The sequence below is a fragment of the Vitis riparia genome, chromosome 18 (assembly GCF_004353265.1).
Source record: "Vitis riparia cultivar Riparia Gloire de Montpellier isolate 1030 chromosome 18, EGFV_Vit.rip_1.0, whole genome shotgun sequence".
Classification (NCBI taxonomy): domain Eukaryota; kingdom Viridiplantae; phylum Streptophyta; class Magnoliopsida; order Vitales; family Vitaceae; genus Vitis; species Vitis riparia.
Genome location: NC_048448.1, coordinates 32,045,593 through 32,063,353, shown reverse-complemented (window position 1 = coordinate 32,063,353; position 17,761 = coordinate 32,045,593). Strand labels below are relative to the sequence as shown.

General features: G+C 35.7%; 2 protein-coding genes across 2 annotated transcripts; both read left to right on the top strand.

The window, feature by feature from the left end:
* The first annotated feature begins 399 nt into the window (after window positions 1-399).
* LOC117906001 (UDP-glycosyltransferase 88F3-like) lies at window positions 400-9,903 on the top strand. Its single transcript, XM_034818928.1, has 2 exons — window positions 400-1,018; window positions 9,025-9,903. The coding sequence occupies exons 1-2, from the start codon at window positions 423-425 to the stop codon at window positions 9,851-9,853; spliced, it is 1,425 nt and encodes a 474-aa protein (XP_034674819.1). The 5' UTR covers window positions 400-422; the 3' UTR covers window positions 9,854-9,903.
* Window positions 9,904-11,209: 1,306 nt separating this feature from the next.
* Window positions 11,210-15,451, top strand: LOC117907051 (eukaryotic peptide chain release factor subunit 1-3). Its single transcript, XM_034820406.1, has 3 exons — window positions 11,210-11,309; window positions 13,053-14,542; window positions 15,063-15,451. Exon 2 carries the CDS (start codon window positions 13,094-13,096, stop codon window positions 14,405-14,407), a length of 1,314 nt encoding a protein of 437 aa, XP_034676297.1. The 5' UTR covers window positions 11,210-11,309; window positions 13,053-13,093; the 3' UTR covers window positions 14,408-14,542; window positions 15,063-15,451.
* Window positions 15,452-17,761: the final 2,310 nt, after the last annotated feature.

Genomic DNA, 17,761 nt, shown 5'->3' with positions numbered 1-17,761 from the left:
CAAGAGATTTTGGTATGAGTGACGTGTGAGCATACGTAAGGGGGAAAAGCAGGAAAATAATAAAATAAAATAAAATAAATAAATTATTTTTATATATTAATTCAAACTTATTTCATTTATTTTAATTTTTATAAAATTAAATCAGTTTAAAATATATAATATTTTATTTATTTATTTATTTTGTATATTTTAATTTTAAAATTTGTTACAAAAATGTAATTAAATTAATAAAAATTAGTTGGCCAAAAGCACTTTTAGAAAGGATTTGTTACGATGCTTGGAAAACATATCCTCAATTTTACATAAGCAAACAAAAGGTATCAACAGTAACATGCCCTTATCATCAAGAAGTCAAGACTGGGTTCTATATCTTTGAAGCAAAAGATCAAACCAAAAACGCCAAGACAAGAAAAACTTTAGATATGGAAGGCAAGATAGTTATATTCCCAGCCGCCGGCCTGAGCCATTTGGTGCCCATGGTGGAGCTAGCAAAGTTCATCCTTCATCGCCATCCCCTCAGATTCTCCGTCACTGTTCTCCTCCCATATGGCCCTTTTGCCACCCCCGCCGCCTCTTCCTACATCCACCGCCTCTCCCAAACTAACCCCTCCATCGCCTTCCACCACTTCTCTCACCCATCCGATGATGCCTCCACCATTCACAGGAGCAAAGAAGCTGCCTTATTCCAATTTCTTCATATCAGTGCTGCCCATGTCATGGATTATCTGCAGCAACCCACCAAAGCCACAGGTATTTGTGCCCTTATCGGCCACTTCTTTACCACTTCACTCCTGGACGCTGCGCGTGAGCTTGGAATTCCCACCTACCACTTCTTTACTTCCGGCGCTTCGGCCCTTGCTTTCTTCCTCCACTTCCCAAATATTCATGACCGGACCACCGAGAGCTTCAAAGACCTTCCCACCGAGGTTTTTGGCTTCCCAGGCCTGCCTCCTCTGAAAGCAACTCGCATGCCTGAACTTGTACTTGACCGAGATGAGGCGGGCTATCATGGGATGCTGTACTTCTCATGACCCAAATTCCGAGCGGCCCAAAATTTGACCCGTGACCCCAGGTCAAAGGTTTGACCCTAAGGGTTTCTCCTATTCCACGTTGGCAGTCAACCAAAACACTCTGGATTTTTTTTTATTTTTTTTCATACATCCCACTAGAATTCTCATAGACTACAATATCCCAAAACTACTCAAAACAACAAGATTAAATAAATGTTCATTATAGTCCAAAATAAAAGTTCACCATGAACAACTTAATCAAATAAAGCTTCATAACAAATCCATGAGTCATAATTACTAAAACAAATCCCAAAATCCAAAAAGAAACACAATAACAAAAAATGTCACGCTCCACTAGGCCGCTCCAGGAGCATCCTGAAGTCCTCCCTGCCCCACCTGTGGATCCTCATGAGAGATATCTGCATCTAAAAAGGTATAACAAGGAAGGGGTGAGCATTTCCACATTGCTCAGTAGGGTGCCTAACACCCAAGGGGTTAAGGGGATTACTAAGTTTCAAATAATACGAAAAAGACACTTCAACACAAAAGGAACAATTCAACAGTATCAATCAATCACATAGTTTAATATATAATATTATACACAATTTCACAATATTCAACAATTACATGAATGCACATGAATGTGTGACACATAGTCATACAATGCACTATTGTTCTCGGGCTTTCACCGAAGGATACGCGTCCGCACCCAAATACACTCCCCATTCGGAGTCTTCCCGGGGTAACTTTTGGGTCTTTCACCCTAGGGATCTCTCTCCCTTCTTAATTCGCCCCACACGGGCTTCCACTTCTCATCTCTATTTCATTTTTTTCCATTTCATACACTTTTCACAATCTTCATAATTTTATTTATTTATTTCACATAACCATGATGCACATGAATGCCATAATTCCAATGTTCCTCAATAATTCAACAATCTCAACATTTCCCAATAATCCAATAAAATAATTTCACACATTAAAGTTTCCGATAATATCTCAAACAAATATTCAAAAATTTGCATATCAAAAATCTTGAAATTTTACCACACTTACAAAAATTTTCAACCATTATAATAATTTCTAACATCCGAAATTAACTAACTTTTTACCCTAAAATTTTCGAAAATATTCTAACCAATGCCTAAAAATTCACAAATCATTATATTTGAAATCTAACCCAAAATTTGGAATTTTCCAACCCATCTAATAATTTTTAACATTTCAAAACAATTAATTATCAATCAAAATCAATTTCCCGAAATTCTAAAAATTCCAAACAAATTCCAAATATTCTAGAAAAATTCATACAACACCTATAATTCCTAATTAACTCATAATGACAATATTTAGAATTTTTTTCTCAAGGGAAAAACATAAAAATTTAAGTTTTAGGGTTAGGGTCCCCTACCACAAATCTGAGAATCTGGCCGTTAAAAACGAAATCAGCCACCGTAGGCTTGTTCCTCTAATCGAATAGAGTACTTCCTTCGAATTTGGGCCGAAACGGAGATCGTTTGGCCGTCCAAACGGCCGGTCAAAGATCCGGCGAGTGCCCTAATTCCACAGCCACTATTCCTTTCCTTCTTCTCCCCGCGTTCTGGCCGTTTCAAAACTCCTCCTTTTCCCTTTTTTTTTTTTTTTTTTTTTTAAACAGCCCACTTGGCTTTTAAAAGCCACCAGCCCACTTCACATGGCTTTCAAAAGCCACCAGCCACTTAAGCCCACATCCAAGCCCAACTCAAAATCTAAGCCCAATCCATTATTATTATTATTATTTTCTTTTACAACCCATTATCTTACAACCAATATTCAAAGCCCATTGCATACATTTATTTTATTTCTTTTATTTTCTTTTCTTTTGTTTATTCTAATTGTTTTATTTTATTTCCAATTCATTTTTTTTTAACACACAAATTTATTTATTACCACCAATCTAAAACTAGTTTTCTCAATTTTATTATTCATCAATTTAATTTAATTGATTTATTTATTTTTCTTAATTAATTCTAATTAATCTTAATTTATTTATTTTTCATTTTCGTTTTCGTTTTTCGTTCCCGGAAATTTCCAATTTCTAAAATCCTAAGAAATTTTCTATCCTTAGGCTGACATGGCATAAAATTTCAACTCGTCTATTTGACCGACACAATAAAACGAAATTCACCAATCCGAAATTGACACGTGTTCTCCAAACACTTTTCTTTTTGACTTTTCAACCATTACACAAAATAAGACTTTTCAAACTAAAAATGCTAACGTGTCATAAAATACCCGGTCATTACATCCTACCCCCCTAAAAGAAATTCCGTCCCGAAATTTAAACTAGCTTACCTTAAAATTCATAGAAGAGTTGCGGATAGTGTCGTCTCATTTCTTCCTCAGGTTCCCAAGTGGCTTCTTCTATCCCATGGTGTTGCCACCACACTTTGACTGCAGGAATCACCTTGTTCCTAAACTTATGCTCTCCAACTTCCAGGATTCGTAAAGGTTCCTCCACATAAGAAGTATTTTCACTAATCTGAACATCTTGCAAGTCCACTACCCAAGTTGGATCTGGAGTACACTTCCTTAGCATTGACACATGGAAAACATCATGCATAAGGGACAACTGTTGAGGCAAAATTAACTTGTATGCCACTGGGCCAACTTTCTTATCAATCTGAAATGGTCCCACAAACCTAGGGGCTAACTTCCCCTTCTTCCCAAATCGAAATATGCCTCTTCGAGGGGACACTTTTACAAACACCCAATCCCCTTCCTCAAACTCCAAGGGCCTTCTCCTTTTGTCTGCATAACTTTTCTGTCTATCTTGGGCAGTCTTAAGTTTTTCCTTGATGAGTTGTATCTTCTCTGTAGTCTCTTGGACAATCTCAGGTCCCAACAAACGACTCTCTCCCATCTCTATCCAACACAAGGGCGATCTACAAGGTCTCCCATAGAGTGCTTCATAAGGTGCCATGCCAATACTAGATTGGTAACTATTGTTATAAGCAAACTCTGCCAAAGGTAAGTAATCTGCCCAATTTCCACCAAAATCCAAAACACAAGCCCTTAACATGTCTTCTAAGATCTGGATCACTCTTTCTGATTGACCATCTGTCTGAGGGTGAAAAGCGGTGCTAAAATTCAGTTGGGTACCCAAAGCCCTTTGTAAACTCTGCCAAAACTGAGAAGTAAACTTAGGGTCCCTGTCAGACACTATAGATACAGGTATCCCATGCAATCTCAGAATCTCCTGTATATATAACTTAGCCAAAGAGTTCATGGAATCAGTAGTTTTCATGGCTAGAAAATGGGCTGACTTAGTAAGACGATCCACAATCACCCAAACCCCATTTTTCTTGCTTCTAGTTCTTGGCAACCCTATCACAAAGTCCATAGTGATATTATCCCACTTCCACTCAGGTATAGGTAAAGGTTGCAACAACCCTGCAGGCCTCTAGTGTTCAGCCTTCACTTGCTGACAAATCTGACAATTAGCTACAAACTGAGCAATATCTCTCTTCATCCCACTCCACCAAAACTGTCTCTTTAAGTCTTGATACATCTTGGTATTCCCAGAGTGGATGGTATACTTCGCCCTATGAGCATCTGCTAGAAGTTCATTTCTCAACTCCACATCTTTTGGCACACACAATCTCCCTTTGAACCTCACACTCCCATCTTCATACATAGACCAATTTTCATCTATTTCACCTGCTACCAATTGGGCTTTAACCTTTTCTAAAAACTCATCATGAACTTGGCCTTCCACTATTCTCTGGATAACCATTGGTCTAGCTGATATACTGTATAAGCATAGACCATGCCCTTCCAAACCCAGACATAATTCAAAATCCTCAATAACTGTATGCATCTCAAACTCCCTCAACTCCAAGCTAGACAACTGGCTAACACTCTTCCTACTCAAGGCATCTGCTACAACATTCGCCTTTCCTGGATGATAATGAAGAGCAAAATCATAATCTTCCAATGTCTCCATCCATCTCCTTTGCCTAGAGTTCAGATCCTTTTGAGTGAAAATATATTTCAAACTCTTGTGATCAGAGTACACCTCAAACTTCTCTCCATACAAATAGTGTCTCCAAGTCTTAAGGGCAAACACCACTACTGCAAGCTCCAAATCATGTGTTGGATAATTCCGCTCATGCTGCTTTAACTGTCTTGAGGCATAAGCTACCACCTTGCCTTGCTGCATTAGCACACACCCTAGCCCCACTATGGAAGCATCACAATAAATTGTAAACAACTCTCCACTAATAGGAGCAGTGGTCAATTTCCGCTTCAACTCCTGGAAAGCATTCTCACACTCCTCATTCCAATCAAACTTCACCCCTTTTCTAGTCAACCGAGTCATTGGTGCTGCAATTCTAGAGAAGTCTTCCACAAACCTCCTATAATATCCAGCCAACCCCAAGAAACTTCTAACCTCAAATACATTAGTAGGTCTTTGCCACTCTTGTACAGCTTCCACCTTTGAATGGTCTACTGCTATTCCTGCCTTAGAAACCACATGGCCTAAGAAGTTCACTTCAGTAAGCCAAAACTCACTTTTGTCCAACTTCCCATACAATTGATGCTTTCTCAAAGTTCCAAGAGTGGTCACCAAATGCTGCTTATGCTCCTCCAAACTCCTGGAGTAGATCAAGATGTCATCGACAAAGACAATCACAAACTGATCCAAGTAAGCACGAAATACTCTATTCATTAAATCCATGAAAGCAGCGGGGGCATTAGTTAACCCAAAAGGCATGACTAAGAACTCATAATGGACATATCTTGTTCTAAAAGCAGTTTTAGAAACATCTTCTTCCCTAACCCTCAATTGATGATACCCAGTTCTCAAGTCAATCTTACTAAAATACTTTGCACCCTTCAACTGATCAAACAAGTCATCTATCCTTGGAAGAGGATACTTGTTCTTCATAGTAACTCTATTCAACTTCCTATAGTCAATACATAACCTTAGTGTGCCATCCTTCTTCTTCACAAACAACACTGGGGCTCCCCATGGCGATGTACTTGGACGAATAAAACCCTTACCCAACAATTCATCTAACTGAGTTTTCAATTCTTTCAACTCAAGAGGGGTCATCCTATAAGGGGATACTGAAATAGGATCAGTTCCTGGGTATACTTCAATAGAGAAATCAAACTCTCTATGCGGTGGTAAACCTGGTAACTCATCTGGGAATACATCCTGAAACTTCTTCACCACTGGAATTTCTGTAATGTCCTTCTGGGCTTTCTCTTTACCACGAAGGCAAGCTAAGAAATTTATTGATCTCTTCCTCAACACATACTGATAACACAGATCATACTGCGAAAAAGGCAAACTAACACACTTCCCTCCAACAAAGCAAACCTCAAATCCCTCTGGCAGACAAAATATTATCCTACGGCGATGACAATCAATAATCGCTCTATACACTGTCAACCAATCCATTCCCAAGATAACATCATACCCAGTCATATCCAAAATCCTCAAATCCACATTTAGTGCTCTATCTGCCAAGGTAATAACACACCCCTTGCATATTCTATCAATTCTAGAATTTATACCCACTTAGCAACTTTAACAATTATCAAAACTTTCACTTTCATACAATCACAATACATAATTTAATTAATCATCAACTCGCCAATTAACACATACAAAAATCATAACATTACAATACGCACAAACACTCACAAACATTGACCTCAAGGTATTATCGCAACCTTGGCTCTGATACCACGTTGTCACGACCCAAATTCCGGGCGGCCCAAAATTTGACCCGTGACCCCAGGTCAAAGGTTTGACCCTAAGGGTTTCTCCTATTCCACGTTGGCAGTCAACCAAAACACTCTGGATTTTTTTTTTTTTTTTTTCATACATCCCACTAGAATTCTCATAGACTACAATATCCCAAAACTACTCAAAACAACAAGATTAAATAAATGTTCATTATAGTCCAAAATAAAAGTTCACCATGAACAACTTAATCAAATAAAGCTTCATAACAAATCCATGAGTCATAATTACTAAAACAAATCCCAAAATCCAAAAAGAAACACAATAACAAAAAATGCCACGCTCCACTAGGCCGCTCCAGGAGCATCCTGAAGTCCTCCCTGCCCCACCTGTGGATCCTCATGAGAGATATCTGCATCTAAAAAGGTATAACAAGGAAGGGGTGAGCATTTCCACATTGCTCAGTAGGGTGCCTAACACCCAAGGGGTTAAGGGGATTACTAAGTTTCAAATAATACGAAAAAGACACTTCAACACAAAAGGAACAATTCAACAGTATCAATCAATCACATAGTTTAATATATAATATTATACACAATTTCACAATATTCAACAATTACATGAATGCACATGAATGTGTGACACACAGTCATACAATGCACTATTGTTCTCGGGCTTTCACCGAAGGATACGCGTCCGCACCCAAATACACTCCCCATTCGGAGTCTTCCCGGGGTAACTTTTGGGTCTTTCAACCTAGGGATCTCTCTCCCTTCTTAATTCGCCCACACGGGCTTCCACTTCTCATCTCTATTTCATTTTTTTCCATTTCATACACTTTTCACAATCTTCATAATTTTATTTATTTATTTCACATAACCATGATGCACATGAATGCCATAATTCCAATGTTCCTCAATAATTCAACAATCTCAACATTTCCCAATAATCCAATAAAATAATTTCACACATTAAAGTTTCCGATAATATCTCAAACAAATATTCAAAAATTTGCATATCAAAAATCTTGAAATTTTACCACACTTACAAAAATTTTCAACCATTATAATAATTTCTAACATCCGAAATTAACTAACTTTTTACCCTAAAATTTTCGAAAATATTCTAACCAATGCCTAAAAATTCACAAATCATTATATTTGAAATCTAACCCAAAATTTGGAATTTTCCAACCCATCTAATAATTTTTAACATTTCAAAACAATTAATTATCAATCAAAATCAATTTCCCGAAATTCTAAAAATTCCAAACAAATTCCAAATATTCTAGAAAAATTCATACAACACCTATAATTCCTAATTAACTCATAATGACAATATTTAGAATTTTTTTTCTCAAGGGAAAAACATAAAAATTTAAGTTTTAGGGTTAGGGTCCCCTACCACAAATCTGAGAATCTGGCCGTTAAAAACGAAATCAGCCACCGTAGGCTTGTTCCTCTAATCGAATAGAGTATTTCCTCCGAATTTGGGCCGAAACGGAGATCGTTTGGCCGTCCAAACGGCCGGTCAAAGATCCGGCGAGTGCCCTAATTCCACAGCCACTATTCCTTTCCTTCTTCTCCCCGCGTTCTGGCCGTTTCAAAACTCCTCCTTTTCCCTTTTTTTTTTTTTTTTTTTTAAACAGCCCACTTGGCTTTTAAAAGCCACCAGCCCACTTCACATGGCTTTCAAAAGCCACCAGCCACTTAAGCCCACATCCAAGCCCAACTCAAAATCTAAGCCCAATCCATTATTATTATTATTATTTTCTTTTACAACCCATTATCTTACAACCAATATTCAAAGCCCATTGCATACATTTATTTTATTTCTTTTATTTTCTTTTCTTTTGTTTATCTAATTGTTTTATTTTATTTCCAATTCATTTTTTTTTTAACACACAAATTTATTTATTACCACCAATCTAAAACTAGTTTTCTCAATTTTATTATTCATCAATTTAATTTAATTGATTTATTTATTTTTCTTAATTAATTCTAATTAATCTTAATTTATTTATTTTTCATTTTCGTTTTCGTTTTTCGTTCCCGGAAATTTCCAATTTCTAAAATCCTAAGAAATTTTCTATCCTTAGGCTGACATGGCATAAAATTTCAACTCGTCTATTTGACCGACACAATAAAACGAAATTCACCAATCCGAAATTGACACGTGTTCTCCAAACACTTTTCTTTTTTACTTTTCAACCATTACACAAAATAAGACTTTTCAAACTAAAAATGCTAACGTGTCATAAAATACCCGGTCATTACAGTACTTCTCACAACATCTACCGGAATCTAATGGGATTATCGTTAACACGTTTGAAGGGTTCGAGCCCAAAGCCACTCAGGCCATTGAGGACGGCACATGCCTTTTGAATAGGCCTACTCCTCCAATTTACTACATGGGACCATTGGTAGGTGAAGCCCGTGAAGGCGAAGGCCATGCTGTTACTGCAGATCAGCATTGTTGCTTGACATGGCTGGACACGCAGCCAAGTAGGAGTGTGGTGTTCTTATGCTTTGGAAGCTGCGGAACGTTCTTGAGGGAGCAGATAAAGAAGATAGCTAAAGGATTGGAGAATAGTGGGCAAAGGTTTTTGTGGGTGGTGAAAAATCCCAAGGAGGGAAAAGGCAAGAAAATTGAGGAGAGCATGGATGTCGATCTGGAAGCATTATTGCCGGAAGAGTTCTTGGAGAGAACCAGAGACAGAGGATTGGTGGTGAAGGCATGGGCACCACAAGTGGCAGTGCTGAATCATCCTTCACTGGGAGGATTCGTAACGCACTGCGGGTGGAACTCGATGTTGGAAGCGGTGGTGGCCGGCGTGCCGATGGTGGCATGGCCTCTGTATGCAGAGCAGCAACTGAACAAGGCTGTTCTGGTGGAGGGTATGAAGATGGCAATTGGAATGGAGGAGAGCAATGAGGATGGGTTTGTAAGTGGGGAAGAGGTGGAGAAGAGAGTGAGAGAGTTGATGAAGGGTGAAGAGGGGAGGGAACTGAGAGAAAGAAGCAGGAAGACGAGAGAGATGGCTTTGGCAGCTTGGAGAGAGAAAGGTTCCTCTGCCATGGCTCTTGCCAAGTTGCTTGACATCTGACCACATGGCGGTGTTTAAATATTTTGAAAAGGAAAATGATTGAGAAAGAAGTTCAAAACTTGAAAGAAAGTGAATTTTGAAGTTCTTCGTTTGTAATAACCCTAAACCTATTGATTAGGTTACAATTATACCGACTTCAATAAGTACAATAATGGTGAAAGCTGCAAGAAAATTTACAAGGTTTAGTATAAGAAATTATCATATCAATAAATTTTAAATGAAATATTATCTATTTACCTTTGATAGAGGATGATCCACACAAATTTAGAATATGTCAAATCCTAGATCTTAACTATATATATTTATAGCTTGGTTCATGAATAGCTTGTATATTTAAATGATTTAAAAATATGACTACTAATAACTCTCTATGATATCGTAATATTTATGACTTGGTTCATGAATCGCTTGTATATTTAAATGATTTAAAAATATGACTACTAATAACTCTCTATAATATCGTAATATTTATGACTTGGTTCATGAATCGCTTGTATATTTAAATGATTTAAAAATATGACTACTAATAACTCTCTATGATATCGTAATATTATCATAGATAGATAAGTACCTTGATTAAAATGTAACATTGTGAGGATCTAAAAAATAACTAACATCTGCATATCCAAACAATAGTGATTATGATACTTTAAGTAAAATAATCTTATATCAATTGTTCCACAATGATGTTGTAGCACAATCTTATGTCAATTTTTATTTTTTTAAAGATGAAATTGATGCTTATGCTCGCCAAGTGAAACAAATAGCTATAGAGGACGTTAAGAGGCATGATTTGTATATATGAAAGCATTTTGAGACTTTCTTTATATATGTCAATTAATGGACTAAAATGCCACTTGAAAAATATTTAGGTGATGTTTGTTAATTTTTTGGTGAAATGAAAAGTTAAAATATTTGATTTTTTTTTTATTCAGTTAAAAAAAAACATGTAGATATCAACCAAAATGATTAAAGCGAACTTGTTATCAATATGTTTAATTTGGTTATGTTGATTGCTATTAACGGGTTACTTTTAGCTAAATAGAAAAAATTAATTTTTTTGACTTTTTTTATTCAATAAAAAAACAAACACCATCTTAATTTACAAACTAAGACAAAAATAAGTTTTTTATTTCAAATTCTTTCTTTAAAACGGAGGCATTGTAAAATGGACTCTTAGGCTTGATTAGCTGCGGATCCACCCGATTGATGGAGTCGGAGCCCCACTCCTTAGTCCTTACCCGGTGGAGTGGGCTGGCTTCATGAATTGGGATAGGCCCAGCCGCCCAAGTGAGGTCGCTGCCTCAACCATAGTTAGGAATTATAGTTTCACATTTGACCGTGGTTAAGTGACAGCAAACGACGCGTGGTGGAAAGAATAGGATAGAGTTAGGGTTTTCAGAAAAGGCGGAGGGTTCTCTTTCTCTTTCTACGCTGCTCTTCGATCTAGGGTTTGGTAAGTTACTTTTTCTATATCAAAACCATAATTTTCTTATATTCTTTAATTATCCATCTGTTTGGTTCCTGAGAAAACGGGGAAAACGCCAGAAAAATGATATTTTTGTTGTTGAATCAAATTGAAACGACAACAAGAACACTTGTGATATTTTTCGTAAATATCGGGTAAAGATAAAGTTGATTTGGCTTTCCAGTTGAGTTTTATTTCATTTTCCTTCGTCTTCTCGGCAACCAAACGGAGAACAAACCTTTTTTTTTTTCCATTGAGTGGCGTGTAGATCCGATAAAGCTTGTTCTGTTATAACTCCTGTATTGGGATCTGCCCGTATGTTGTTAGCTTTTATATAATCTCATAAATCTCTTTCAGATTCTGAATTGTAGTAGTCGAGTGGGAATTTTGTTATAGATAGATGATTCATTCCTTGGTTTTTATAGAGATAAAGCTGAGATTGTGATTAATTACTGTCGATTCCTTTATGCAACACTGGATATGGGGATGGATTTGAATTTCTTGGGCCTCAAGTTGATCAAAACAACTCAAAAAATGAAGGCAAGATTCTGAAATTTCACAGGATTAAAATTAAAATTAAAACTGAAAACTATGATGGACTTGAACCTGTTTCCAAAGCATCTGAATTTGTGGTTTTGGAAGAACTTTAAGAAGGCATTTTTGTATGTTGGTGAAATCTGTGAATTGGGTTTAAACCCCCAAATTCATGGGTTTGGAATAGCAGCTATGAGTTATTTGGAGCAGGATTAAGATGTTAGAAACCCAAATACAAATTCAAGCATCTAGTTGCTATCTTATAGTTGTATGTGGCTATTGTTTTACAAGCTGCTTTAGTTGCATCCTCCGTAACAGTAAAAAAAAAAAAAAAAAAAAGAGAGGGAGGGGGGGAATCTTTGGCAGCTATGAGGATGATCAAGCAATCAATTTTCTCCTTCCGTTTCTAAAACTATTCTACTTGTAGAAAACTCAATTGTGACAGACAATTGATTGGTATGAAATTTTTTCTGTCGTTTGCATTACAATTGGGGAAAAAAATTATAATGCTTCAGAAATTTTATTCTGTTATTTTAATTTGAGTCTTAAAACCTAGAGTTTGGCGCGTGACCAACACCTTTCTTTTGAGGGAATAATTTATGCAGTTATCTAAATTTGAGGTGGCATGGGGCTTAAGCCTACAGTACTCATAGTGATGTCCTAATACATGCAGCTAAAGCAGTTATTGTTTGCTTCTTTTTCCTCCTATTTGTTTCTTCAGTTGTTGACATGATTATTTGAAGTTCTTTGCTGTTATTTCTATTCTGGTTAAGGTTTTAGTTTTCGGTATGAAGTGAGTATGCTTGTCTTTATTGAGATAATGAAGCATGATTCCTCTGTGAATCCTGATTTTTTTCACTTGAATTCTCTTTACAGAATGCATGTCAAATAGTCATTTTTATATGAATGGAGTGCTCATTTTTTCTGCACACATGACTCTCAACATACAAGATACTGTATAATATTAATTTTATGCAGTATCTTCCAATCTGCATTTTCCAATTTTCAATATTCAATGCTCAACTAATTGAAGATTGCTTCTGAATCATTGGCAGTTTTTTTCCCCCTGTACTTTTTAAATTTTTATAGTTGGTCTCTCACCTCATATCAGGATATTAAGCACCATTTTTAGTTTTATTTTTTCATCATGGAACTACTAGATTCGGAATTTGAGTTTATATTCTGCCATCTTTGCAGGCAATTTTCATTAATTTCCTCAGTCCGTACCATATTGCACAATGGCTGATGGTCATGAAACAGATAAGAACATTGAGATATGGAAGATCAAGAAGTTGATCAAAGCATTGGAAGCTGCTAGAGGCAATGGTACCAGCATGATTTCTCTTATCATGCCTCCTCGTGATCAAATATCAAGGGTTACCAAGATGCTTGGAGATGAGTTTGGAACTGCTTCAAACATTAAAAGTAGGGTCAATCGTCAATCTGTTTTAGGTGCAATCACATCTGCGCAGCAGAGATTGAAGCTGTACAACAAGGTTCCTCCTAATGGTCTTGTGCTGTATACTGGCACGATTGTGACTGAAGATGGAAAGGAAAAGAAGGTGACAATTGACTTTGAGCCTTTCAGGCCTATAAATGCCTCTCTTTACCTATGTGACAACAAGTTCCATACGGAAGCTCTGAACGAACTTTTAGAATCTGACGACAAGTTTGGTTTTATTGTCATGGATGGAAATGGTACCCTCTTTGGCACATTAAGTGGGAACACCAGGGAGGTTCTTCACAAATTTACTGTTGACCTTCCAAAAAAGCATGGAAGAGGTGGGCAGTCGGCTCTTCGATTTGCTCGTCTTCGAATGGAGAAGCGGCACAACTATGTGAGGAAAACTGCAGAGCTTGCCACCCAGTTTTTTATCAATCCTGCCACCAGCCAGCCCAATGTTTCAGGGTTGATACTTGCTGGTTCCGCTGACTTCAAAACTGAGCTGAGTCAGTCTGACATGTTTGATCCCCGTCTTCAGGCCAAAATACTGAATGTGGTTGATGTTTCTTATGGAGGTGAAAATGGTTTCAATCAGGCAATAGAGTTGTCATCTGAGATCCTATCCAATGTGAAGTTCATTCAGGAGAAGCGCTTGATAGGGAAATATTTTGAGGAGATCAGCCAGGATACTGGGAAGTATGTCTTTGGCGTTGATGACACACTGAAAGCTTTGGAGATGGGTGCTGTTGAGACCCTGATTGTGTGGGAAAATCTTGACATTAGTAGGTATGTTCTGAAAAACAACAATACGGGTGAGATAGTCATAAAACACTTGAACAAGGAACAGGAGAACAATCAGAGCCACTTCAGGGATGCGGCTACTTCTGCTGAATTGGAGGTTCAGGAAAAGATGTCACTGCTAGAGTGGTTTGCAAATGAGTACAAGCGCTTTGGTTGTACACTTGAGTTTGTGACCAACAAATCACAAGAGGGATCGCAGTTCTGCAGAGGATTTGGTGGTATAGGTGGAATTCTTCGTTACCAGCTGGATATGAGGTCCTTTGATGAGGTTTCTGATGATGGAGAGAATTATGATGATTCAGATTAGCAATCAATCAATTGTTCCCCAGTGCTGGCACAGGGGGGAATGGGATCAAAAGCCTGCACTGGTGCACGAGATCTCGGGCTTATTGCAGCTGCTCCCGTGATGATGCCTGAAAATTTTCATGGAGAATTAATCAAGGTTCTAATCTTTGAACTTTTCCTCTAAATCTAATAGTATATAGTATAGAATTATGGTTTTTTAGGGCTCTAACTCAGACATGTTGAAGCCAGTACAACCCAAGCCCCCAACCATTATCCATTTATATATGATATGGGATGTTTCAAATACTTTCTACAACCAAAGCTTCCTTCAAAACCGAATTTTGTGGCTCTTATAGGTTTTTGATGATAGATTTTACCCCTTTTGTTTTAATTTGATCTTTGGTTGGATTTTTAAGTTTCTCTTTTTAATGTCATTTTTCCCCATGAGATTTATGTGCACTATTTAGCCTACTAGTCTTGACCTCAAGAATAAGCCAATCTTGGGACAATAGGTTTCAGTGTGGAGGCTTGGGTTGGGGCCCTGAGCCAACCTGCCCGAGTTTCTGATAATTGCGTAATTCTTTTTATTAGCTGCCTGAAATCAGGAGTGGTTGTCATTTATCTAACTTATAACAGGATTGATATGGCAATAACACATTGGTTTTGTGATTGAGTAGTTTGGATTGTCTGGATGCAAGAACACATCAATAGCTTGTAACACATTGCTGGGAGGGGGTTGCGTTGAAGCTTTCGTTTGTTTTCATCAGCATGGTGGTTGATTTGCCCGAGAGATGCAGATACTTGTATCAACCTTAGAAATGGTTGGTTTATGGTAAAAGGTCTATTCTAGTTCTGCTGTCTAAAAGGAGTTTATTTGGAAAGTTTATGCAGGAGTGGCCTGCTGAACATGTTATACTTACTAGTTCCTGAAGCTATGACCATGGATTTGATACTGCAATCAGATGATAATAATTCTATCTGTTTCTGAACCATTATATGTAATGAAATAAGGAGACTGCTTTGCTGCCCAGAGAAACAGTCTATATATGATTTTAGATGTTCATCAGTATGGTTCTCATGGATGATTTTTTGTTTTTTTTCTCCTTAGAAGTTGACAGTAATTTTAGTAGAATGATTTCTTTAGGCTATGTTTGGTTCCCGGAAAATTTGAGGGAAAATGCGAGGGAAAGAAAATACAAAGGAAAATTATAATGAAAGAAAAAGTGAAGGAAAATAAAAAAAATAGATTAAAAGTTGATAAATTAATTTTTTTGTTACTTCAAACTCATTTTATTTATTTTAACTCATCAATATAAAGATTAAATAATTTAAAAATACATAAGTTTTTAATTAGTTTTAATTATATTTGATTTTCTTTGATATTTTTGACAATCAAACATGAGAAAATCATTTTCCTTAGTATTTTTTTTCTTTCCTTTGTACTTTCCGGGAACCAAACATAACCCTAGTACATTGTGTTGAACTGCTAGTGACTAATTTTGGTGTCCTGGAATGGTGCAATTACGTACAAAAATAATGGTTTTCTCGTATAGAAGCATGAGGATTTCAGTAAAGGTCTTGAAGCATTTCATCTTCTTTTGGGGTGTGTATGTATGCAGTAACTGTTGATGAGAAACTTTTGCAATTAGGAGAAATCTTTTTTTTTTTTTTTTTCTTTTTTTTTTGGACTGTCCATTTGTTTTTGTTTTTTCGCCTTCTGTTAGCCAAACATGTATGGTTTATTGGAAGTGCAAATGCAGAGGCTTGCAATTTAGGGTTGCAATGAGATCAGAGCAGACAAAAAATGAGGAAAAAAGAAGGGAGAAGTATAGGGTTGTAACTTCTGACTGGTTGGTTGGTTGGTTGGTTCAATCCAAATTAAGAAACAATCATAAAAATGATGTTGGGTAAAACTTGTATTGAAAGAATTAGAAAAGGACGTAAAATGTTTAATGCTCTCTAGTTTTTATAATTAAATAATTTTTTATACATATATTTTTCTTTTGCACGGTGTTTTTATTTATATACATGATAGAAAATATATTATACTTATAATATAAATATACTAATATTGTAATATATTATAATAAAGCTTAATTGAGAAAATTTTGAATTTTTTTATAAAACCGATAATTTGAATGGTTATCTTATATTCTCTGGCATACTTATGCTATGAACCATCTTTAAAAGCAAATTAAGTACTAATTTGAATATATGAGGGTTTTTTTTTTATAATAAAAATGAAGTAATTTTAATTTATTGAGTTAATGATGTTAATATTTTGATATGGTGTGTTAATTCTGATGCTAATAGGGTATAACTTAGTATTTCTAAAATTATTAACTTTTTCATAAAAAAATAAATACGACATAAATACATTACAAGTTGAGGAATTTTCCTTCCTTGAAATTCACTCTTATCTTCCAAACAATCTTTATTTCTATCCTTTGTAAATAATCCTAAAATTTGTTTATTGTATTAGGTTGTGTTTGAACAAAGAAACGTTCTCTTTTTCTATTCTAATAAAAATAATAAATAATAATAATGTATGAATTAGTTTAGTTTATAATTTAATAAATAAGCAAACTCATAGTTTTAAAAGGCCTAAAACCCATCTAAGGTGTAAAAGTCTCTTATAGTTTTGGCAAAGATATAAAACAAGTTAAGCCTAAGAAAATTGAAACCCGACCTAAAATGTATATCCATTTTATAAAATATAATCTAAAATTTGATCCAATTAATAAATTTTTTTTCAAACATTTAAGAAGAAGAATTTAACAAAAAATGTAAGATATAATTAAAATTTTAAACAATAAAAGTGTTTAAAAAGAAAAGTAAAACGTAGCAAAGTAGGTCTCTTCAACGAGACATGTATTAGCAAGCAAGCAAGCAAAGTGCTATGATTAGAGAATGGTCCGCCCTTGAGCACCTTTTAAAACTACGAACAAAATATTTATATATTATTTTTAAGATAATATTTGATTTCAAATATATACCCCATCATGTTTTAATCATGATGATATTTTTTTATATTTGTAATAATCATATTCCTTTTACATGGATCCCATAAGATTTTTCATATGATTCTTTTCCTTCTTAGTTTTTTCATTTCTCAAAAATTGGTCCGATGTTTTCACCTTTTTAAACTCATTTTTTTTTTCATAAAATGAAAATAAAATAAAATTGTCTAAATATATTTTAAAATTTCTATTTTCTTTGAAAATGGAAACAAACAAACAAACCTTAAATCCTCTAAAAGTAACTTTAATTAAAAAGAAAATTCTTTTCTTCTAAAGGTATTTTTAAAAATCTTATTCGAAGTTTGTCAGCTAAATACTAAATAATTTTCCATTATAAAAAAACAAACACGAGTTTA